This window comes from Amia ocellicauda, chromosome 3 (genome assembly GCF_036373705.1).
Source record: "Amia ocellicauda isolate fAmiCal2 chromosome 3, fAmiCal2.hap1, whole genome shotgun sequence".
Lineage (NCBI taxonomy): Eukaryota > Metazoa > Chordata > Actinopteri > Amiiformes > Amiidae > Amia > Amia ocellicauda.
Window position 1 is genome coordinate 29,116,498 of NC_089852.1, and position 26,232 is coordinate 29,142,729.

Genomic DNA, 26,232 nt, shown 5'->3' on the forward strand with positions numbered 1-26,232 from the left:
TCGGGTTTTGATCCAAACAGGGGGAATGCAAAACTGAAATGTGTCGTTGGATAAAGCAATATCGCTCATAATCCAGTCACTGTCATATCTTGTACATGAAGGAAGGCGGAACCTTTGCGCTGGGAGACCTCCGTCACTGCTGCACACTTACCCACACACCCCACTGAGGACGACTACCTAACACGTCGCTTGATATCTCTGTGCTGGGAATGTCAGATTGCTGTGAAAAACACAATCATACTTTACACTAGTGCTCACATTGCCCACAGATTACAATTAGAAAACATCAATAAAACAACTCCCTAAAGGAAAGGGGGTAATAAACACCATTTGAATATAGCAACATTGTATTAAATTAAAGTAAGAAGCAGGCTGTCATTGTTAATCACGGAGTCTGGGAAGGTTTAATTCCTGCTTCCCTGCACTCTCAGCCAGCAGGCTGGCATGGGCCCCTTCCCTCCGTCACTTGTGTTATTAATATCGCACCATGTTTATTAAAGAAAGGGCTCGTTTCACTGCTCTTCTCTTTATTACAGCATCTGTTTATAGCAAGAACATGTCATCGTGGCCAGTGAACTAGGACTGACAGGCCCAAGTGAAGTCACAACTGCAAGAAAGTAAAAAGCAAAATATTGATTTCACATTGACATTTTTTGTTGTTTTTATATTTATGAACACCAACTGTATTTTGTTTAAAACAAAAGCACAACAAATGTTTCAGGGAAGCAGTCTGACAGTTAGTAAATGACCTTCTCCAGTATGGTTCAGAGCCACACTAAATAGCAAATTCTATTTAAATATACCCTTTCAACAAATCTATGTAGATTCATAATGTTAGTACAACATTGCTTTGTTTACAGTGTAGTAACTATTACCACTTCACAGTGTAATAATTATTGCAAACCATTTTAACCAATTTAAGGCTTCTGAATTCAATAGCCATGAAATTCTAGTGTTACCTCTTGTGTCAAAGTTCTGGGGCCCAACAGTTTCATTTTGTAAAACTAATTTCATATTCAGCAATAGCTGTCAACATAATCTAAAAGGCCCTGTTTGTTCTTAGAACTTTCAATAAGTTTCACAACTTTAAAATAAAAGCTAAATCTATTAAAAATGTCTGAAGTTGATCCATTTTATTTAATGTGGCTGATACACAGATGTTTAAACAAGCGTTTTTTCCATAGCATGTCTTTTTTTTTGCTGTTCTATAGAGGATATTGACCGGGTGGAAGGAGACTTGGGACCAAGAGTAAGAGTAACAAAGTCCTTCTGGGAGAGGAAACAAAGGGGAGAGGAGAGACACCATAACCATATACACCATCACGCTTACGTGAAGTCTTGCAAAAACAAACCCTGGATACATAGTATATCGATTCCATGCTGGCTCCTGCCCTTCCCACTGATCCATTCTCAGCAATGCCATTCAGGGCTGTGTTGTGCAGTAACTGCTGCTCACAAAGCAAGGAGCTGCTAACCCCAGCCTGCCCAGCTGCACTAAACAAAGCGCTCAGCACTGGGCTGTGTGACCCGCTGGCTTTTTTGAGTACTGTTTCTGAAAGAGTGAATTAATCATCGTATAGTATACAAACAAGAATTTACAAATTTTCACTTATTTTAATTTGAATTCAATTTCACAGTTCGTGTTGTGTGTAATTTTTAAAATTATTATATTTTTTTTGTAAGTGTACTTCAATCTCATGAACACAATCTCACGTGGGCAGAATGGGGTTAACTACATTCACTGTCCAACCAGTTTTTTCTGCTTGTTTTGGAGAAATGAAGTCAGGTTTGCGTGGCTGACCCTCCCTTTGGGCCGGCGGCAGGCCGGCTGGTGAGGAGCAGGGAGGGTCAGACGGTGGGAGGGGGGGGAGCCTGGCGCTGCAGCAGGTACTGGTGAATGTCCTCGGCGTCACGCTTCAGCCAGGCGGCGTTCAGGAGGATGTTCTCGCAGCACTGCTGCACTGTGCGCTCCGCCGCTGGTGCGTGGTGGCTCTCGAAAAAGCTCTGCGGCAAGAAGGACAGGCTGGTGAGGAACGAGCGACTCTGCTCTGTTCAGGCCCTGTCTGCACACTGCTGTGGCTGTAGATGTGCCAGAGGGCCGCTCTGATTAGCAATGAGCCATTCCAGCCGAGGAGGGTATACAAGAGTACATAATGTCTGCAGTTAAAATGAAAATAACTAAAACTAAAACATAATTTTTAACTGTTTAATAAGAGACACTCTAGAGGTGCCCCAATGACTATGGATATGCAATGAGACGTTTCCTCAAATACATTGCTTCATTAATAAAGGTTAATGGGATATACTGCGATTTAAACAATGTTTACTATACAGTAGAGGGCAATGACAGCATTTGGAGACACACTCGATCCTAAAATATGGAGAAAACTAAAATGATCCTGGCCATGGTCTTCACAGGGCACCCCTTCACTCACTGCTCTGAGCAGCACAAGCACACAACCCAGCTGTGCACTGATCCCACTTCTTTGAGCACTTCTGTAATTTGACCCACAGGCTGAGTTTCTGAGTTTCACTGGAGGTCCTGCTAATATACACAACATACTAATGCCTTGGTACTAATAGCATTTTTGGAGCGAACACTGAATACACTGTAAATAGCAAGGGCTATTAATAACTTCCTTCAGCAAGGTCAGGACTGAACTGGGCATACGCATACACACTCAAAACAACCTCCCTTTGTGTGACAAAGATTAATAAAGAAGGTATGTTAATCTAAGGGCCCCTCATTTTACACCCTGAGGTGTAGGTGGATGCTTCCATTTCTAGGCATAGAGCTTTCTGATACACCTCCAACGGTAGTACAGAGAGAACAGACCAATGGCATATACTACAGGCGGGATTCTGAGACATAACAGATGGCTGTTATCGTGGATATTTGGCACTAGATTGGCAGGAGTGAGAAAGGAACATTCTCCTGTTCACACACTTCAGCAAGGGGCTGTTTAGTTAGTCTGTAGTGCACTATAAAATGCTAGCATATACTAGATTAGCTTAATTTGTCTCCAGAAGTAACTGAAGAACACTGTCTGCATTAACATCACACCTCCGTCTGTCAGCATTTAAGTCCTCCTGCATGAAGTGGCTCAGAATCTGGGCCCTGATTAAGCACTCAGTCTGTGTACAGCAGCTTCCACTGCACTAACGCATGCGGCAGGAGGCGGCACCATCACAGGGCTACAGGGAACACTGCTCTCAATGCACTCGGGACACCAGCACGCGCTGTTCCTCAAGCACGGCAGACTCGTGCGTTTCTCAGCAGGGGGATGACTGCTTAAAATTATGCTTTGCAAACAAAACCTTGGTCAAGCTGCTCATTTGCAATGGTAGGAATCAAACAGCTGTTAGAACAAAGTTTACAAACGAGAGGAGGTCATTCGACCCATAGTGCTCGTTTGGTGCCCATTAATAACTAAGTGATCCAAGGATCCTATCCAGTCTATTTTTAAATGTTCCCAAATTTTCAGCTTCTACCACATCGCTGGGGAGTTTGTTCCAGATTGTGACGACTCTCTGTGTGAAGAAGTGTCTCCTGTTTTCGGTCTTGATTTGGAAAAGCTCCTCTGGATTGATGTGGTCAATGCCTTTCATGATTTTGAAGACTTGATTCAAGTCCCCATGTAGTCTCCTCTGTTCCAGGGTGAAAAGGTTCAGTTCCTCAGTCTCTCAGTAGGACTTTCCCTTCACACCTGGAATAAGTCTGGTTGCTCTCCTCTGAACTGCCTCTAGAGCAGCGATATCTTTCTTGAAGTGTGGAACCCAGAACTGTCCACAGTATCCAGATGAGCTCTAACTAGTGCATTACAGGGCCGGCGCTACCTATAGGCAGAGTAGGCAATTGCCTAGGGCCTCGGGCTTGGAGGCGAGGCCTCCATAACCGTAACATCCCTATACGCGAGTGTAACGTGACTCATTCGTGTCATAATGAGATCGTTACAAAGTGACGTAACCCCTCGGTAAAAGTAGTATAGTGTTAATCCTCCTGTGGTAGGAGGCCCAGCCTGTCTGCGTAAAGGGCTTAACACTGTACTGCACTGGAGCCGCTGCAGAGCGGAGTGCCGGAGGTGCACGGCTCGAATCCTGGGCGGAGAGCCCCGACCCGCATCGTCTATACCAGTCCAACAATCAAGAGGGGGGCCTCCAACATAAACTTTGCCTAGGGCCTCCAAATGTCTAGAACCAGCCCTGGTGCATTGTAAAGTCTTAGGATTACTGGCCTTGTTTTAAATTCTACACTTTTGACAATATACCCCAACATTCTGTTTGCCTTTTTTATTGCTTCCCCACATTGTTTGGATGGAGAAAGTGATGCGTCCACATAGACTCCTAGGTCTTTCTCATGCGTTACTTCATCTAGTTCTATTCCTCCCATAGTGTAATTATAGTGGACATTTTTGTTACCTGCATGTATTACCTTGCACTTGTCCACACTGAATTTCATCTGCCAGGTGTCGGCCCACAACTGAATATTATCTAAGTCCCTTTGACTAGACTGTGCTGCCGAGCTTGTATCTGATGAGCCACCTATTATTGTATAATCTGCAAATTTGACAAGTTTGCTAACTATCCCAGAGTCCAGATCATTAATATAAATTAGGAAAAGCAAAGGCCCTAGTACTGATCCCTGTGGAACTCCACTAACAACCTCACTCCAGTTAGAAGCGACTCCTCTAATCGACACCCTCTGTTTCCTATACATCAACCAGTTCATAATCCATCTACTTACATTACCCTGACAAGTTAAAACAAGATGCACACCCTACACATTTAAATACACAAGAGACATCCTCACCTTCACCTCAGCAGCCATCTTATCTATAGCAAAGCCATCAACTGAGAGCTGCAAGAGAGGGAAGAGATTAAAATATAATTGTATTCAAAATGATAGGTGCCTTGAATCCAGTTATCATTTATGTATGCAAAATCATTAATTATTCAATGTACAAGAGTTTTAAGCATTTCTTATTTGTATATACAAGTACAAATAAATTAAGAATATCAGAAAATTAGTTAATGACAAAAATGCTTACACTAGTTAATTATTTATATCTTTATGCAAATATAGAAAGCAGTTGGAACAAATGCTGACATAAGCAAGATGCATCTATCCACAGACACAACTCAGGGCTGTGCAACCAGGAAGTACAAGATCTCTGTGCGTTTTACAGCCTCAGTCTGGATAATACACCTGTAATAAATATTTGTTTTTGCAAGTTGCTCACAGCTACCCCTGAAGAGCCGTGTGGGTGCGGCAGTCCGACACACTTGCCTTGATTAGCCGGGATATGAGGAAGCCACCCTGGTAGCGGTTGTGCAGCTCCTCCCAGTTGTCCTTCACGAATTTCCAGGCTGCTTTCCGGCCCTGCTTACTGCTGCCGGCCACTCCCCCAATGACTGACACAGTGTCCTGAGGACGCACCTCTTCCTGCAACCACCACAGACACCTCGTTAGACATGTGGACACACAGACGTACACAGCCACACAGAGGGACACGCTGAAAAGCTGAGGGACACGCTGACACAGGGGGACATGCACAAATGTTGACTTGAAGAGACACACTGACATACTGAGGTACACACTGAAACTCTGACACACTGAGGGAATCACGGTCACACAGAGGGAAACGCTGACATGCCGAAACACAGAGGCACACGCAGACATACTGAGGTACACGCTGAAACACAGAGGGGCATGTGGTCACACAGAGGGAAATGCTGAAACGCCCGCACAGAGGGACATGCTGACACACAGACACAAGGAGGGATTTGCCAGAAGTGCCACTGATACATAGAGAAACAAGAAAACATACAGACAAAGCGAAATTCAGGACTTTCTGGATGAGCTCGGGAGCAGCGATGGCCCCCAGCACTCTCTCGATGCGGTTCTTCTCCTCCTGCATGTCGGCTTGCTTGTGCAGCTGGAGGAGAGAGAGACCCAACACTGAACACTGAGCTCAGCAGGACAGACCGCACTGGCCTGGCTCCACTGGACTCCAGTACTCCAGACACAAGGCACTATTACTGTGCAAATAACTTACATCAATGATCCATAAAACACAATAAATACTGGGAACTTTGATAAGATAATGGACACCTTCTTTAACCAAAGGGATCAGATACACTTGTGGTAAAGTGTTGCTACCAGATTTACTATACAATGGAAACACTAAATAAAGATTTAAATTGTAATATATTGTCTACAAAGGACAGTTTCTAATCTGAGAGACGGGTCATTCCCTCTCAGGAAACCAGGAAACTATAAGTGCTGTTTGCAATATTCTCCAGTGCTAGGAATGATTTGCAATAAGTCCACTAGAGGGCACTGCCACCTCTACTGAGGACCAAGTCCACAGAAGTCACAGAGAAGATGCCCTGTCTGATTGTAACTTCCTGTCTTCCTCAGACCGCCATGTTCACTGTAGTCATGTGTTCTTTCATCTCCACTGCAAGTAACGCGTATTTAATACATTATTCTACAAAATGCACTAACTGATTGAACTTAAAATAAACAACTTTCCAGTATTTTAATTCATGTTCAAAACAGTCTAATTTAAACAAATGGACATGAGATATTACCTTGAGCATAATGTCCAATGTGGTACTGTCTCCATGCTTCAACACTGTTAAATAGACCTGAAAGAAGAAACACAGATTAAAACTCTGGGCAGCAGCTCCTTTTACCTTTCAAAACAATTTGAATTTCGAGCTAAAACAGCCCTGTCCCAGGAGAGGGCAGCAGCCCTGTGGAGGGAGTGGGGCAGCGTGGGGGAATTTACCGGGCTCCTCAGGTCAGCAGAGAGCGTCTGTTTGCCATCAACGTGATCCTTGAAGCGGCGACGTGCCTCATCCAGGGTGGGCTTGTGTCCCGCTTTCCCCAGCTTCCCCAGGACCAGCCCCCGGAGCAGAGCGTCCAGGTGCCCTGCAGAACGAGGACAACATGTCACACACAGGCCAGCATGATGCACAAACAGATCACTGCGGTGGCAGACAGATGCTGTGTCACACTGCCGGAAGAAACGCTCCTGTACTATAGCCGTAGGGCGTCCATAAAAACAGTTACTTTCAGCAGACAGCTTTTTGGTGAGCTTTTAAATTATAACACAAGAGTCAAACCCGTGGGGCTCCACTGCCTGGTCTCTCACTCCAAACAAACACAAAGGAAGAGGCACCATGCAGCCCAAACCCAGAGTCCCACTTTTCCAATCAGTTACACACTCAAGGATTAGCCTGTATTGCTGTCTGCCGAGAGAAAAGCCTGCAGGCCCACCTTCACCCTGCTTGGAGTCCCAGCCCAGCTTCTGCCCAATGGGGGTGAACAGGTCTCGGACGAAGTCCTGCAGCTCCTCATGGTAGTCAGTATGGGAGAGGAGGGATGACAACACTCCCAGGTTGCAGCTCAGGTCGCTCCAGACTGTGTAGTTGGGCTCGTTGACAAAGGCCTCCATCATCTTCAGCACCTCCACTGTGCTGATCATTCCGGCTCTAGCCTGGAGAACCACACATAGAAAACAGACACGGTCTGATGATTACTGTCCAGCAGCAGCCATGGATAAGCAGAGTGTTTCACTACCATTCAGAGCAGAGAAGGAAAACACCCAGAGTGGCTCCTCACTCACCAGTGAGAAGAGATCGTTCTGCAGTCCCAGCCGGTCCACCGGCAGCAAGGTCAGGTCCCGGATTCCTGGCAGCAAGTTCGCCAACATGACTGTGCTGTACTGAATCCGATAGAAGCCCACTGTCCCAGGGTTGATCTGCACACGGAAGGGTTGAAAAAGATGCTGTTAACTACAGTTTTGAGTTTTAAAACTTGATCTAGTGCAAGACTTAAACTGCATGTTTTTCTTGGCCAGTGTGTCTCTGTGTGCTGGAACAGGGGCAGGGCAGACAGGCTGGGACCTGGCCTGCTGTCTGTGTGCCACTCACTGGGAGTTCTGCACAGTCAGCTGCACACAGGACCTGCTGCTCCCTCTCCCCCTGTCTGGGGGTCCACTACAGCCAGCAACTCAACGAATCAATAATAAACAAACCTCACAAATTAACAAACTGTTAAAGCCCCTTAAAGAAGAGTTTACATTATGAAATGCCAGCCCCTCTCCCCGGCCCAACCCTGGCAGTGGAGTAACTGCTGACCCAGGAAACTGCACTGAGGGCTGCGGGGGAAATGCTCACTGGAATTCAGTGGCACACATCTGATTGAAACAGTGCAAGCCTACTGAGATTACAAACACAGCTGCAGCTGAGAAACAACTGTGAAAACAGGTTGTACGGTCTTCTAAAATGATCAGAGCAGAACGCTGACCACAGCTGGTCTCCCAGCTCCCACTGGCCTCACCTTCACCCACTGCTCTGGGCTCACATTCTTCAGAGTGATGGTGGTCTCTGGGCTGTCCAGAAGCACGTTGATCTTGGTGCAGCTGGGGTCCTCGCTGGTGCAGATACTGAGGGGCACCATCCAGCTCAGACACTCCTCACCTGGGGATGGATCACACCAGTTTCTGACCAAGACTCACAGATACACTGTGGGTCCTCAGCAACAGCAGCACACAACGCTGTCCCCTCACAATCCCCTAAGTCTGTCCTCGACTGCTTCCCTGGGACTGCACGGGCAAGTAATACTGTGAGGTACAGAGTGCATGAGCAATAAGACTGGCCTGTCTTACCGTTGTATGGTCCACTGGCACAGAACTTCTTCTGGGACAATTTCAGCACTCTGTCTTCTCCTTGCTGAAAAAAATAACATATTGCATCACCCCCAGTGTAATTATTAAACACCGTTAGCATTGAGCAGACATGTTCATTTACAGCATAATTCTGGGAACTAGATTCAGTGCCTTGCAAAAGTATTCACCCCCTTGGCATTTTTCCTATTTTGCTGCATTACAACCTGTAATTTAAATTGATTTTTATTTGGATTTCATGTAATGGACATACACAAAATATCCCACATTGGTAAAAAATTTAAAACTGAAAAGTGGTGCGTATGTATGTATTAACCCCCTTTGCTATGAAGCGCCTAAATAAGATCTGGTGCAACGAATTACCTTCAGAAGTCACATAATTAGTTAAATAAAGTCCACCTGTGCGCAATCTAAGTGTCACATGATCTCAGTATATATACAGCTGTTCTGAAAGGCCCCCCGAGTCTGCAACACCACTCAGCAAGTGGCACCACAAAGACCAAGGAGCTCTGCAAACAGGTCAGGGACAAAGTTACAGATCAGGGTTGGGTTATAAAAAAATATCCAAAACGTTGAACATCCCACGGAGCACCATTAAATCCATTATTGAAAAATGGAAAGAATATGGCACAACAACAAACCTGCCAAGAGAGCCGCCCACCAAAACTCACGGACCAGGCAAGGAGGGCATTAATCAGAGAGGCAACAAAGAGACCAAAGATAACCCTGAAGGAGCTGCAAAGCTCCACAGCCGAAATTGGAGTATCTGTCCATAGGACCACATTAAGCCGTACACACCACAGAGCTGGGCTTTACAGAAGAGTGGCCAGAAAAAAAGTCATTGCTTAAAGAAAAAAATAAGCAAACATGTTTGCTGTTCGCCAAAAGGCATGTGAGAGACTCCCCAAACATATGGAAGAAGGTACTCTGGTCAGATGAGACTAAAATTTAGCTTTTTGGCCATCAAGGAAAACGCTATGTCTGGCGCAAACCCAACACCTCTCATCACCCCGAGAACACCATCCCAGTGAAGCATGGTGGTGGCGGCATCATGCTGTGGGGATGTTTTTCCATCGGCAGGGACTGGGAAACTGGTCAGAATTGAAGGAATGATGGATGGCGCAAAATACAGGGAAATTCTTGAGGGAAACCTGCTTCAGTCTTCCAGAGATTTGAGACTGGGACGGAGGTTCACTTTCCAGCAGGACAATGACCCTAAGCATACTGCTAAAGCAACACTTGTTTTAAGGGGAAACATTTAAATGTCTTGGAATGGCCTAGTCAAAGCCCAGACCTCAATCCAACTGAGAATCTGTGGTAAGACTTAAAGATTGCTGTACACCAGCGGAACCCATCCAACTTGAAGGAGCTGGAGCAGTTTTGCCTTGAAGAATGGGCAAAAATCCCAGTGGCTAGATGTGCTAACCTTATTGAGATGTACCCCCAAGAGACTGTAATTGCTGCAAAAATATTGATGTTGGGGGGGTGAATAGTTATGCATGCTCAAGTTTTCTTTTTTGTGTGTCTTATTTCTTGTTTGTTTCACAATAAAAATTATTTTGCATCTTCAAAGTGGTAGGCATGTTGTGTAAATCAAATGATACAAACCCCCCAAAAATCTATTTTAAGGCAACAAAATAGGAAAAATCCCAAGGGGGGTGAATACTTTCACATGGCACTGTAGTCTGCAGGGTCATCTTGATAGCTGCCCTGGGAAGGAAGCAGGACTTCAGGCAAACTCACTAACACAAGCTAGACAGGGCTACCCTGTATTACACTCAGGTGATACGCTACTAAAACAATAATATAAATAAATTCAGTAGAGGAATTTGGTGTCAAGTTTATTTTCTTCAGCACGTGTTGGTATATTTACATGTGGTACAAAATACAATACAACTCACCTGCTCTTGATCCACAACAATAATTGGAAATCCCATTTGCTTGGTCCATGTGCTCATAACAGCTGCTATTGGCTTCCCACTGGACTGTTCCAGACAGTCCCAAAGGTCCTCTGTGAGACAGCAGGAGCATTGGAGACATTTACACAAAAACAGTCATAGAAACTACCACCAGGGGGAACTGTTGCTTATGTGGGCATCAAAGGTGTAAAGCTGAGGTCTGAGGCCTTGTCCTGTTCAGACATGAAAGAGGCCTGAGGGAGTGAATGCAGACAGCAGAGGGAGTTACACTCGCACATCTTCTGACAAGACAAACATAGTTTTTGTGTGTAAAATTAAATAAGGCAAGGATGTAAACACAACTACGTTTCACAAATCAAGGTATAACCATGCAGTGTTTATACAAGATAAATGTCCCAACAGCAACTAACACAAGACAACCTAGGTGGGCACAAAACATTACACAAAATGCTTTTTTCACCTGTGGATGCGTTTTTATGTTGAAACTTCGTAAGGTATGCATTCATTCCTTTCCTGAAGTCCTAAGGAACAGAAATCAAGTGGGTTAGGAACAGATGTGTCTGTCTGCAGACTGGGCATGATCTGGGCCCACAGAGCCCAGTTCTGGGCCTCAGCAGGGGCAGCAGTGGGCAGCTGTTCCCTGTGGAACTTCACTGTGCTGATAAACTCTCTTATTTTGTAGGTTGTACTGGCTAATCCTCAGAGACCAGGATCTTGTAACAGTTATAGTAATACTGGGGCAACTGCAGCATAATAGGATTTATTTAGTTTGCCCAGTATTTGGCCATTGCCTTGTACGCACAGCCACGTTTCAAAGAAAACAGTCAACAGCCTCCCTGCACTGGCCTGTGCATCTGCGCAGACAGCTTGAGCAGCCTGGACCCCAGCAGGCAGCGGCTTCACGACGGGTACAGAGGCAGGCACTGCCCGGATCATGTGACGGGCAGCGATAATAAGGAGCTTGGTTCACAGCATGGTTAGCTGATCAACCTCCTCAAACACAAAGGCACACAGCACAACATAACAACAGTCTGCTTTCAATGGAATTGAAGTAAACTAACTTGTCACTGACTTGAGTGATAACCTCTGCAAATATGTTTAAGTGCTCTACAAAAATAGAAAGTTGATGTGTTTTGTATTTGTTTTAATAACCATGACTATGGTGAAAGCACAATGACAGTAAATTGAGCATTGTGGTTCAGAAGCATGGTTCCCCACCTCATCCCCAATGTAGTTATGCAGCATACGGATAACGGAAGCTCCTTTACTGTAGGAAATGGCATCAAAGATTTCATCGACCTCAGAGGGGTGTCCTACATTCACCTAGAACACAAAGAAATGCATTACGGCTTGAACTTGACCTGGAGACACTTCACAAACACCTTGTACCAGCTAGTCTACTAAAGCAAGGAGCCTCTGGACCTTGTGAGGCTAAGTTCCTGACAGCAGGTGACAGACAACCCACACTATCCTCACAGCTCCGGCAGGACGCGCCTTTGGAAACCACAACAGAACCACAGCAGAACAAAGACTGTAGGTTTTATTTCTTCTTCTTTTTTAATTAAAATACCTATTTTTGGAGGACCTGATTCCTGGTTGTCTGTGGAAATAACACTATCACACAGCATGGAAGACATTGTAGGTGCCAGGTATTCATGTTAATTGAATTAAACCTAAAAGATAAGGGCCCTGTATAACAGTGATGGACTACATTTGTAATGGTGCAGGTTTTTAAATCCACACAGCTGCTCAGGGCAGGGTTTGCAGTGTGTCTGCACACTGTCTTGCTATGCTATAGCACAGGGCAGATATGTGCCATCCTGCCTGGCCCATTTGTGGCTGCCACTGTACCTCTATGGGATGGCTGTTGTCCAGGGCGTCGAGGTCCAAAGCACGCGTGTAGTCGGCAGACACGAACTGTGTCCAGATGTCGTATTCCGGGAAGCAGTGGTCGACACACAGGTACTCTATCCAGGATGCAAATCCCTCGTTCAGCCACAAGTGGGTCCACCACTCCTACAAGCAGACCAGTCACACAGATCAGGAATGGACTCACAGCAGGGAAAACACACAAGAGAAACATTAACACAATCAAAACAGTGCCAGCTGAGGCAGTTATGGGGTCCTGAACTGGGACATTTTAACTGAAAAATGTAGAGAAAAAGGTGCCCAATAGCACACTAGCTTGTCCTACACAGAGTACTGTATGTAGCAGGACTTTCAGCTGCTGTTTACCACTGTGTTGAATTAGTGGCATTTACGTGAAGCCAATGTTTTCTTATGATATGCAAACCAAGATGAACCTATGAGATAAGGAGGATGAGCACAAAACAAGAGGTTCAAAGAGCTGGGGGGTTGGGGGTGGAGCAGGGTGCAAATAACTCAGCTACTCCCCAGGAGCAAGAAAGTTTGCCAGGCACAGATTAAGAACCAGACAGCCAGTCTGGACAAGAAAGAGAAATTCAATCCTGTGTGGTATGTGGTATTACTGCAATGCTCTGAGCTGCAAGACGAGACCCAACTGACTGCTGACACAACTGATGAAAAACAAAGTACATAAACATCACAGCACAGCAGATGCTGAGTGGATACTGTACTAGTAAGGGCCAGCGGGAGGAGTGGCTACTCTTACTGCAGGGAACTGAGGTAAAAAAAAACAAGCTAATCTCTCCAGCAAAATATGCAAAGTGTCCCAGGGGTGTCCTTCACCACACTTGTCACTATGGACTCGGATATTATGTATGATTAAGCAAAACAAAACCAAGAGGTTGAAGAGAAAAGAGGACTACAATAACATCAGCACAGCACGCACAGGACCTGTGCCACAGACTTGAAACGTCTGCCATGTCAGTGATTCGAAACACTGAAGCTAGTAGCAACCTTCTCATGTGATGTCATTAATAAGCCAACAAAGACAGGGCACATAATTTAACAGCCTTGAAGGCCAACTTAATTAGCATGCTCTGAACACATCTACTGGGAATGCAGAAACCTCTGTGTTCAAAGACCATCCAGTGATACAAACACACACACACACATTTCTACTTACAGACACTCATATGTCATGCAGATCCTCTCAATCACTTGTAAGAACAAGACAACAATAGTTCAAAGTGTCATTGTAATTCTGAGCCTGTCAGTACAAGCTTGACCAATCGTGTTTCTGTATTTGAGAACAATATTCAAACTGGTCCCGAGAGACCGCTAACTGCCCGAGCTGGGCTCCAGAAAAGGAGAGGCACGTTCTGAACATGACTGGCAATGAGCAGAGATTACCATGGTGACGAGATTCCCAAACCACTGGTGAGCGAGCTCATGACCGACCACGAGGGCCACCCACTGGCGCGAGGAGGAGCAGGAGTTCTTGGGGTCGATGAGCAGAGCTGTCTCTCTGTGGAGAAATGGCCTCAGTAGTTATCCTCGGCCCACTATCACACAGTCGCACAATCACACAATGTATGAGGAGGATAGGGTTAACTTAGACAAAAATAACTAACTGATTCCTTTATCTTGAAGAGTTCTAAGAGTACAGTAGTGAGAAGGCAAGATGTGCTGGTATTGATATTTTGGTCTGTTATTACAAAAGGATGTGCAGCACTATGTGGATTTACATTGGCTGAAACTACACTTGGAAGGAAAGATAGAACTACCCTGGTGAAATCAAAATGAAAAAAAGATACCTGTAAGTAACAAGGCCCCAGTTTTCCATGGCACCTATAAACAGTTAAAATACATATTAATATAAAGACTTTATTGTGTATTTAAAAAAAAAAAAAAAAAAACTAACCAGTTTGTGTGTACTTACCAGCAGCAAAGTCAGCGATAGCTATGAGATCAATTTTAGGCAGCGGATACGGAACATTAAAATAGTCTTTGTAAAAAGGCAAGGTTTTTACCGCCACCTAGAGAGGGAGAGAGAGAGAGAGTGTGTGTTAGCAGGAGGATTCCAGACTTCACACTTGAGGATGTCTGGGAATTGTCAACGCTGTGATTTCATTTTAGGTCTCAGAATGAACAATGAAAATCAGATCTAACACCCCAAAATAATAACTCACCTCTAACGCAAATTTCCCTTGTTCTGCCTTTCCAAGGGGAGTATAGACACGGACTACTACACCATCAGAGGACTTGCTTTCAACAAAGTCGTACTCCCCCACTACAAATGCCACTAGGTACGTAGACATGATCGGCGTCGTAGCGAACTTCACTTCTACAAGGCTCTCGTCTTCGGGATATGGCTTTCTATCAATGACATTCTGAAATGGGAAGAAGGAATTTAGCGGTTAAAATTCACAGCCTTGCAATTAGCACACAGATGTGGTCGCAGACAACATGAAGAGATACCGAATTCTGATAAAGTGAGATGCGTTGCTAGAACACAGATGCGCTGCTAGGACACAGTGAAACTTCTGCTGTTCCCGGCACCACATCTATAGAGGCTCAATGCACAGTTGTGGATGTTATAAATTATAAATATTTAGAGCAGACATAGTAAAGATGACCTGAAGAGTGGAAACCCATCTTGAAGCTTTTAGTTAAAATGTCCCCAGACTAGCAGTCTGGGCAGCGCGGCGCTCACCATGTTGGACAGAGCCACCCTGTCCTTGGGCACAATCAGGGAAATGTCGAAGGTCGCTTTGATGGCCGGCTCGTCCCAGCAGGGGAAGGCTCGGCGGGCGTCAGTGGCCTACAACACAAATGCATCACGGCAGGTCATTACATACAGGAAGGAGGAAATACAGGTTTGCACACATTAGGGAAGAGCGCTTGGATATTACAAACACTCATAGTCACTACGTTGATCTTATAATGGTACAGAGACTGACTGTTTGTATCTCTGTGTGGAACTGTGCGCCATGTACCTATATATATACCTATCTATCTATATATCGATCAATCTCCCTCTATATATACACTCACCTAAAGGATTATTAGGAACACCATACTAATACTGTGTTTGACCCCCTTTCGCCTTCAGAACTGCCTTAATTCTACGTGGCATTGATTCAACAAGGTGCTGAAAGCATTCTTTAGAAATGTTGGCCCATATTGATAGGATAGCATCTTGCAGTTGATGGAGATTTGTGGGATGCACATCCAGGGCACGAAGCTCCCGTTCCACCACATCCCAAAGATGCTCTATTGGGTTGAGATCTGGTGACTGTGGGGGCCAGTTTAGTACAGTGAACTCATTGTCATGTTCAAGAAACCAATTTGAAATGATTCGACCTTTGTGACATGGTGCATTATCCTGCTGGAAGTAGCCATCAGAGGATGGGTACTTGGTGGTCATAAAGGGATGGACATGGTCAGAAACAATGCTCAGGTAGGCCGTGGCATTTAAACGATGCCCAATTGGCACTAAGGGGCCTAAAGTGTGCCAAGAAAACATCCCCCACACCATTACACCACCACCACCAGCCTGCACAGTGGTAACAAGGCATGATGGATCCATGTTCTCATTCTGTTTACGCCAAATTCTGACTCTACCATCTGAAGTCTCAACAGAAATCGAGACTCATCAGACCAGGCAACATTTTTCCAGTCTTCAACTGTCCAATTTTGGTGAGCTTGTGCAAATTGTAGCCTCTTTTTCCTATTTGTAGTGGAGATGAGTGGTACCCGGTGGGGTCTTCTGCTGTTGTTGCCCATCCGCCTCAAGGTTGTACGTGTTGTGGCTTCACAAATGCTTTGCTGCATACCTCGGTTGTAACGAGTGGTTATTTCAGTCAAAGTTGCTCTTCTATCAGCTTGAATCAGTCGGCCCATTCTCCTCTGACCTCTAGCATCAACAAGGCATTTTCGCCCACAGGACTGCCGCATACTGGATGTTTTTCCCTTTTCACACCATTCTTTGTAAACCCTAGAAATGGTTGTGCGTGAAAATCCCAGTAACTGAGCAGATTGTGAAATACTCAGACCGGCCCGTCTGGCACCAACAACCATGCCACGCTCAAAATTGCTTAAATCACCTTTCTTTCCCATTCAGACATTCAGTTTGGAGTTCAGGAGATTGTCTTGACCAGGACCACACCCCTAAATGCATTGAAGCAACTGCCATGTGATTGGTTGGTTAGATAATTGCATTAATGAGAAATTGAACAGGTGTTCCTAATAATCCTTTAGGTGAGTGTATATACGTCCTATACCTAATCTGCAAAACTAGTGCTAACATCCAATCAGAAAAAAAACTGTCTGTGCAGGATATACAGGAAAGACACCATAATGTAAAGCCTTTTACCAATCATTTACCTCAAACTGTGTGACAGCAGCATAGCGGATTTCTCCGGTAGGGATTGCATATTTACTTCTATAAAACCCTTTCATTTTATCATTCAGTTCTCCAACAAAATCTATCTTTAGTGAACCAGAACCTGCAACAAAGTAAAAAAAAATCATTAAATGGTACACTGTTTGCCAACAAGTCTCACTTAATGGAGTTCATTTCTGATGACTACAATTTTCTTAAAGAGCCCTAATGTGACTTTTTTAAAGTGATAGCCATGTAGCCTGAATGAGCCTTTAGCATGGTCGTTACACAGAGCTGTACAGTTAGCTAACAAATTAACAGTGTGTTTGGCATCAAAAACTGTCCCTGCTACAAAGCACTAGATGACATTTTAAAATAGGATTTCACTCAACTTTTTGTTTTGTTCCGTTTTATTTCACAAAAGATGGGCATGTTTTTTTTTTTCTCTACATCAAGAGCAATACAACATATTTAAATGGTGCAGATTTACACTGACTCATTTCCTATGGGAGAGATATAGGGATGAGCTACATGGGAAACCGTTGAACAAAAAACATGAGAAATGAATAAACAAACTCTGGCCCTTTCGGCTTATTGCAAGTTCTGCATTAAACTCCATTACTGCAGTTGGCAGCACTGCAGGCGTTGGATTCCCGAAGGGTATTAAATGAGAAACGGATTGGATGCATTTAACGACATGAAGCATGCTTACATTCGGATGTCTTTCAGTGATTTAAAGGTCTCATTCCCACAGGACTCCAATTAGGGGAGATACGGGCATGTGTTGCCACATTTCAGTCTGCTGTCCTAGGCCCAAATGCTGCGTAGTGTCAGTGTGTTCTACTACTTCTTTCTCACAGCGATTAATTTTACACCTGCTGCTGAGGCAAAGCTGCACACCACCAGAGTGACCCTTGTTATTCAATAAAACAGGCACAGTGTTAATCTAGCGCCTGAAGCCCTATTAATGGACTAAATATAATTCAGAGCTGCTGTGAGGATCTAATTAGCTTTGCTGTCTGGATTTTATACCAGGTGGTGGTAACAAAAGGTTTTGTTATAAACAGCATGCTATGTCCACTACCTAATTCAATACAAACAGATTTGAACTTTGTATTTGTCTTAGTAAATAAGGACATTGCTAATGCTTATATCTGATAAATGGTTATGTTAATTGTCACTGTGAATGTATGCATTGTTAAAATTCTCATGCAATCAGCTCACCTTTCTGAAGAGCACTGGGGAATGACAGAGTGACTTTCTCATCCTCGTTCTGATAGTTGAATCCCGTAGCATTTATCTCTAAAGGAAAAACAACAACAAAGGTAACCTTACAACAGCCATCTGGGATTGGTTTTCTATGCCACAGTGAACTAGTGACTGGCATCCCTGTCAGCAGGTTAGAGCTCAGTGGGGTGCAGTGAGCAGTCAGACTGTGGTCATCAGCACACGTGCCCAGCGTGTCAGAGATACTGTAACAGGCCTGCACACATGCCAACAAGTGCTGACAGGGCAGTGTCTCATTGATACTTCCAGGCAATTTCCCAGGAAGGTCTTATGAGGGGATCTTCAGCACACAGCAAAGCCCATGCTGCACCTGCAATACTCCAGCCTGCTTCTCAGCATCCCTCTACCTACTGAGAGTGCTTTAAAAAACATTATAAAATGTAAATGTTCAAAAATAACAGTTGATAAAGCCTGTTCATATTTGATTAACATAATTTCTGCTAGCACATGAACAGCAGTTTAAACTGTTTATCTGCAGCTCTAGTGCTGCGACATTCACACTGAAACACGAGGCCTTCGTTACAGAATGGTAGCAAATGATGGATATGAGATCATCTCCCATTCCCGTTCGCAGGGCCACACTTAACATTCCCAAGCGTGTGAGGAGATAAAACAGTTTAGTAAATACTATCGTGCTCTGTGGCCTGAGCTCTCTGCCATTAAAGTAAGAGTATGATGTAAACACAAAAGCCAGCCTTCAGTTGGATAATGGGAAGTGTATCACTCGGGTCTCAGACAGGAAAGAAAAGAGCTGCGGATGCCCATCCTTACTCAATACAGATGCAACTCAAACAACATTTGTGCCACGATGTTCACACCCTTAAAGGCTAGGAATAATTACCCCAGCACAGCAGAGCACAGCTGTTGCTTAAACAATGGTGCTCTCCTACACAGTGCTTGTGTGTGACTGAGACTTTTCAAAGGTATAAAACACAACCAACAGAAATCATGATTATAACAATGAATGGGCACCTGACAGAAGTGCACATTGACTGTGTAGGATGTGCATCTCTCAGCTCTCTATAATGATATCTAGCACTATCCCAGCTGCAGACATCTGGAGGAACACAGTCAGCACTCCCCAAACAGACCAGAGGGAATCAATGCAAGCTAATCTGCAGTAAAATGTCTTCAGCCTCTCTGCACTTTCCTGGTAACTCCTGTAGCACAGGAGGCAACAGTTCACACGTTGTGAAATAAACATATAATCCACTCCTGCAGTTGCGTGTCATTACTTGCTGGATGCAACAGAAAGTGTTTCACAAGCTGCAGAGTAAATGGCTTATGCTCATCTGAAGAGAGCCAGGACTTCACTTTGAAAAAACACGTGTTTGAGATATATAAAGGAAGTATTTCACATCTGAGAGCGATTGGTATAACTGTAAACAGTGTTCAGAATCCCAGCCACCCACGACACTGTACACACACAGCCTGCGCTCTGGAGGGGCAACCTTGGCAGTGAGATCAAAGCCCGAGACAAAGCATGACACTTCATGGAAATTGATTTTTATAACAAGGGAAATTAAAGAGCAGATCAAGTCTGACATATGATGAGGGGCCACAGTGCGCATTCCCCCAAAGGGTGGCAGTGACTGCTGCACACTGCTATGGTTTCCATAACAACAGTGGAAAGGTTGCCATGGTACACTGCAAAGTAAGTGAAGGTGAAAAGTAGTAATTGCTCTGCCTGCATCAAGTGACTAGTTTGTTCACAGTTTACAGTCATCCAGGGTCTGCCTAAGTAAATCAATCAGATAAGACTGATGCATCAGTCAAAGTACATCAACAAACCAGTGGCAAACCAGAAATATGGACGTGTCTGCAGGCCACCTCACATCACAATGGGGGGAATCACATGCTTTGTACATTCATACAGGAGTGAGAATGTCGGTTGCAGGAGGAGTATTGGGAATGCAGTGTGAAGCACCAGGCCCTGCACCAGGCTGACTGTAGGCTACCGACAACCAAACCAGCAGGCATGGAGCTGCGGTGTTTTGCAGCCTCTCTTGCGGTGATCGGGGGGATATCAGACGGTGGGTGCGCTGCCCTCAGTTCACTCACCCTCTCCTCCCTCTGGCACAAAGGATGCTGTGATGATGTCGATATCTGCACAGTTCATCACAATCTGATTGGTAGCCTGTATGACCTACAAGCAACAGAAAACAAGAACAGAAATTAAAACCACAGTGTTATAGTCCAGCAATGTAACGGCCCATCTAGAGCGAAAGGCAGCAAAGCAGTCCAGAAAGCATTCCAGCACTTGGCTCTCTGGAGACAACAGCCGCAACTGATCCTGCAGGTCCTGGCTCCTGGCAACTGTGCATCTAACTAACCAGTAAAAATATACACCTGACATTGAAAGAAACTATTAGCTTCACACAATTTTTTCACCCACAATAATGTTTTCCTGGATTGAACAATTCTGGTATCAGTGATAATAATGGCATATCACTAAAACCCAGTGTATTTAGTAAGTAACCGTCCATCGAATGCAAAAAAGCATAGAGAATCTCTGTAATAGCCACGCCGCTCAGCTGACTGGTTACCCCATGTTCCCAGCTGGAACCTCATAGCTGATCACTTGAAGGTGGAAATTAAGAGTGAATTTGTTGGGTCACTGGAGGACAGTTGGCACCCTGTGTGTGATGCAATCTGCTGACACTGAAGTTGTTTTGTTGTGCTTTGCACAGCTAGTGTGTCTAAGGCTTGTGAACTCTTATAAAACTTCTGTCAATAACTACAGAGGCTCATATCAGCAGTGCAGCACATAACAATGCTCCACTGCAGGCAGAGTGTTTGAGGCAGGAAGAACTTTCAGTTCAGTTTTTTCAGTTCCATTGTCAAACAGTAACACATTTTCTACAGCCTGTGAAAACATGGATAATATGAGCATGGGCTGCAAGTCTGCAGTGTGGGGGAAAGGGAACAACTGACTTACCAGCATGGCAAGAATTGTGTGGTGACTGGCTTAATCAGAGGACGTAATTCTGCATCATTGAAGGTGCTCACTTTGCATTTTCTCAAATACTCCATGTGGGCATAATCTTATTTCAAACAAATGAATGTACATCTCAGCACTGAAGCAACATCTCCGTGCATCAGCAGGACTCTAAATAACTTGAGGCCGAGCAGTATCGAATGCAAGCTTAGTAAAAGATAAAGGAAGAACAAATACTATGGTGCAAGTGCACGCAGCACCTCATTCAGGCTGAGTGAAGCAGGAGCATTCAGAGGACACTTGACTTCCCGGGTTTTAATGCTAGTGTAGGACAAAGACACACCCCAAAACAATCACATGGCTTTAGAATTTGAAAAGCTTCCTTTCAGCTGACCTGAACTTTACAGAATGAGGAGCGAGCTGCACACAGCCTGCAATACAGCACATGGCCATGTAACCCTGAGAGCAGGTGAGTGGAGCTGGAGCTGCAATCCCACTGTCGGGTGTCTGGGAATTCAACACTGCCTCTAAATCTACAGCGCTGCACTTTGCCTCCAAATGGATCTGCATGGTCTTTCCCATGCTATCACATATCACAAGTAACAGAATTAGCATGCCATGAAAGCCTGTTTGTAAGGAGGTTATAATCCCCATTAAATCCTTATCCTCATAGAATATCGACAGCTATACATTTAAAAAGGGAAACTATATGATGGTCACATTAAATTCAATAGATGTCTCTAACCCCACTCCATTTGCACTGAAGAGTGATTGGGGGAATAGCACATTCTTCCACTTTTTCTCACTAAGGGTACAAGGATTCACTATGGATCTTTCCATTTACATACACACACGTATTAAAAAAACACACACGCAAGTATATACACACACACATATACATACACAAACACACACACTCAATTTGCTGATTTCCAAGGCAAAATTTGTATGTCAGCTACTTCATTACAGGCTAATCATACTATCCGGTGTTTTTAAGATCCACTGACATAGCTTTCATAATAGACTGGAAAGCAGTTTGCAAATGGAGTGGCTTAAAGCCAGCATGTGTTTTAGTCTTCAGGGAGGATGTCTGTGTGAAAAGGCCTTGCTCGTCTCTCTCAGAATGCAGATTCCCCGTCCCCATGCACACTGGTTATTTTCCACAGCCTATAACAGCGCTCTCGAATGACAACCACAACCTTGTATAATGACTGAACCAAATAACACAAAAGATCACGTTCATGTACAACATGTCTGTCCAAGCTTTAGCCGCTTCAATGTGCCATTATTCAGTTATAGACTGGAAGCTGCAATGAGATGATTATGCAGAATTTAAAAATATTTTTAAAATCATCATACAAGTACACAGCAAATATGAACTGTAGTGAGAATAAAAATAATAAAAGTGTTAAAGCAACAGACAACAACAATTGAAAATAGGATACTGGGAACAGCTTAAATTTCTTTCAAATAAACTAGGGATCCATAGTAGTTCCTTTTGTTACTGCTTTCCTTTAGGGGGCAAATAACAGTGACTGTGGTTGGGACCTGGGCTAGGGCACTGTCTTGCCCTGGATACAGGATTACTGCAGTTCAGTGCAGCTGGCTGGAAACAAGTGGGCTGGTGTGGGCTGCTGTGGGAATCTGTTATCATGAAAAGTTGAGGTCTATTCAGAAAACAACGTGATCATGTTTTTCCAACATTTGTAAAAATAACTACATTAAAATGGGTATTCATAAAAATCTCCTATATAATCCAGTATGTTGCTGCCTAAACTCACAGTCCTAAGTGATGACTTAACTGCTGGCTAGTCACATACTTTAGGTCAAATGTTTTTCTATTCCATGGAAAAAATAATACTTCAAAGAACTCTGTGGGACAAAACATTAAAAACATTATTCAAAACATTATTGTAGTCACATCACAAAATCTCAGAGTTAGAATGAGAATCTTGACAGAATAATAGGTTTTGCTTTTTTTACATTCTGAAGGGAGCATACCGTCCTCTGTCAGAATACAGTATGCTGTGGGACCCTAAATGCCATTTTTGGGGGGAAATCACTGCTGGAATACTATAAGCATACCATTATATAATATGTTGAATTTAAAAATTGTTGCAGAAATGAAGACCAATAACACCTTTTTGAATGACACAATTGGGAAACAAAATGTATAATAAAGGTAAGGCAACAGGGACACATGACAAGACTGAGACAGCAGAGCTGGCCCACTGGCCCAGTTAAACAGGTCGTCTCAGCTCTGAGTCACAGCCCTTGGTGGGAGTGCTGACTGATGAACAATGGCAGCTGGGAGCATGGTCTTCACAGAGAGCTGTCACGGCTTAGCAGCCCAATAGCAACACAGGATGAGTAGTTATCAATATCCTCTCTCACAATTGTCAGAACTGCCGCTTTGCTGGATGATGGGAGACTGCGACTGGACCTTCACGATTCATTCCCCACACAGCATTTTACAGCCGGCACTTAATGATCAATTATAGCTACACCTTAATGACAAATTCTTTACCCATATGATGATACATGTTTGTCATGTAAAGAGGGAATACTGAACTGTCTAAATAAGAAGAAAGTGTTCGGGAGAAGGAAAGCAGTAATGTAAAGCCTCATTCTGAGCCTCAAGTATCGCTCATCGCCTCCTGCTTTCTACACATTTCTCTGCAGCTTTAGGTACGTGTATAATGGAGATCTTGTCCTAAATTAAATGCTACCACTAACAAGGAACATAGCAAGTCAGTAGACACTTCACGGAGCAGACACTAGAATGCGACATCACAACAGTGCCACTAAACACATGAAGTGTGTGACTGCTGCAGGCAAATGCAATGTACTTGACTTGAAACCAAAATTAACTATTTGCATTGGGCCTCTAGACCTCACAACTCTAGCAATGCTTTCAACCTTTTACAGTATAAATATTATTGACTATGTGCAAACTGGTTTCTTTACAAGATTGTCTCCCTCTCCCGTCCTACACCACAGGCTGTAATTAGCATGGTTAACCCATGTCCATTTGCCATATGTGTTGCACTGAATGGAGCTCTGGTTGAGCTGTTTTTAACAACCGCCATGGATAAGGGTGTTTGCTATGATATAAATAAGAAATAATAACATGCTGAACTAGATTATTGTATATTAAACAAACTAAACATAAAAAAACAACAACAACAACAAAGAATCGAGCGTGAAACATACTGAACTGATGTGCTTTCATTGTATTCTCTGTGATCGCTTCACTGCACATTTAAACATTTTGAGATTAACTTTGATTAAGTTTATTGTGCTGTAGTTCACTGTAAAATCATATTAATGCAAACCTTGTTCAATTCACCTTTTGGTTACAGAAAACCTTTCAAGGCATTTACACCAAGACAAGATGATCTGTTGGAGCCTCCTTATCAAGGCCTGAGTGTGGTTTATATTCATAAGGAATTTCTGCCAATAAATAAATAATAATAATAGGACTGGTCGTCTAAACCACAGATTTATGGAGCACTTAAGTGCACTTTCACCGACCCACGTTAGCCTAAACACTTCTTACACTGCAGAAGGGAATTTAAAAATGAGACTGTGGATGTCTGCTAGCATGCTCTCAGTCTCGTACAATTGTGCAGGGTCTAGGGTGAGATTAAAAAGATCTACAAAATAATACATTAAGACACGGGATTGCATAAAGCAGCCCTTTGCTTTGACATTTAAACTGGGCTCCACAGCGAAGGCGGAAGCCCAGAGCTCTGCAGAAAAGTCATTCGCCTGGAATGATAATTGAATGGTCATTATTGTGACTATTGTAACTGAAATATTTTACCTCCCTTCGTTATGATTATTTGTGTAATATGTGAATGCACAGTTTGACAACATGTATACTATTATATAACAGTCGCTCTACCTACACTGTATAATAAGTAGTAACGCTAATCTGGGAAGGATACATACAGGACAGCCCCCTTCGTGGATACAGTAAACGACATTACGTAACGCAGGCAGTACCGTTGAGCTGCGCTGTCTGCTGCTGGGTGCCTTACCTCCACAGCGGCCTCCAGCTTCCCCTCGAAGGTGAAGTCGATGAGGTCGGGCTTCAGGCACAACCCGTAGTTGACGGGGTAGACGTCAGTGGGTAGCCGCTCGAAGGGCCTCCTCTCTGGCATGGTGTCTGTCACTGGAGCTCGGCTGGAATCGCTGGCGGAGACGACACTGGCTCTCGGTTTCACTGTGAACCGGGCTGGAGAGCAGAGCAGAGTGGCTTTCGAGAGCAAAACGTGGCTTTGGGGGATTATTTCTCTGACAGATGACAGGAAAATCCGACGGCTAAAGACCAGCAGCATAGAAATACCGAACTGTGCCCGTTCCCTCTGCCGACCGAAAACACAGACGCGCCGTGCGTGCGTGCGTGGCCCCGCGAGAAAGTGACGTCAGCACGCCGCTCACCAACGCGCTTGAGCCCTCCCTGCAATATAGCACTGTGTCATACAGCACTGTGTCATACAGCACTGTGTCATACAGCACTGTGTCATATAGCACTGTGTCATACAGCACTGTGTCATACAGCACTGTGTCATATAGCACTGTGTCATACAGCACTGTGTAACATAGCACTGTGTCATACAGCACTGTGTCATATAGCACTGTGTCATACAGCACTGTGTCATATAGCACTGTGTCATACAGCACTGTGTCATACAGCACTGTGTAACATAGCACTGTGTCATACAGCACTGTGTCATACAGCACTGTGTAACATAGCACTGTGTCATACAGCACTGTGTAACATAGCACTGTGTCATATAGCACTGTGTCATACAGCACTGTGTCATACAGCACTGTGTAACATAGCACTGTGTCATATAGCACTGTGTCATACAGCACTGTGTCATACAGCACTGTGTAACATAGCACTGTGTCATATAGCACTGTGTCATACAGCACTGTGTAACATAGCACTGTGTCATACAGCACTGTGTCATACAGCACTGTGTCATATAGCACTGTGTCATATAGCACTGTGTCATACAGCACTGTGTCATACAGCACTGTGTAACATAGCACTGTGTCATACAGCACTGTGTAACATAGCACTGTGTCATATAGCACTGTGTCATACAGCACTGTGTCATACAGCACTGT

The 26,232-nt window shown here is 44.2% G+C and overlaps 1 protein-coding gene across 1 annotated transcript; it reads right to left on the minus strand.

Moving 5' to 3' along the window:
- Window positions 1-510: 510 nt before the first annotated feature.
- Window positions 511-25,500, minus strand: npepps (aminopeptidase puromycin sensitive). The gene is made up of 23 exons (XM_066698914.1): window positions 25,134-25,500; window positions 20,214-20,298; window positions 18,090-18,167; window positions 16,868-16,989; window positions 15,195-15,302; window positions 14,671-14,871; window positions 14,421-14,517; window positions 14,296-14,329; window positions 13,892-14,006; window positions 12,467-12,631; window positions 11,834-11,938; window positions 11,076-11,136; window positions 10,598-10,707; window positions 8,679-8,742; window positions 8,351-8,490; window positions 7,635-7,769; window positions 7,286-7,505; window positions 6,795-6,937; window positions 6,595-6,651; window positions 5,829-5,936; window positions 5,288-5,443; window positions 4,811-4,858; window positions 511-2,004 (listed from the first exon to the last, which is right to left on the minus strand). Exons 1-23 carry the CDS (start codon window positions 25,431-25,433, stop codon window positions 1,849-1,851), a joined length of 2,808 nt encoding a protein of 935 aa, XP_066555011.1. The 5' UTR covers window positions 25,434-25,500; the 3' UTR covers window positions 511-1,848.
- Window positions 25,501-26,232: the final 732 nt, after the last annotated feature.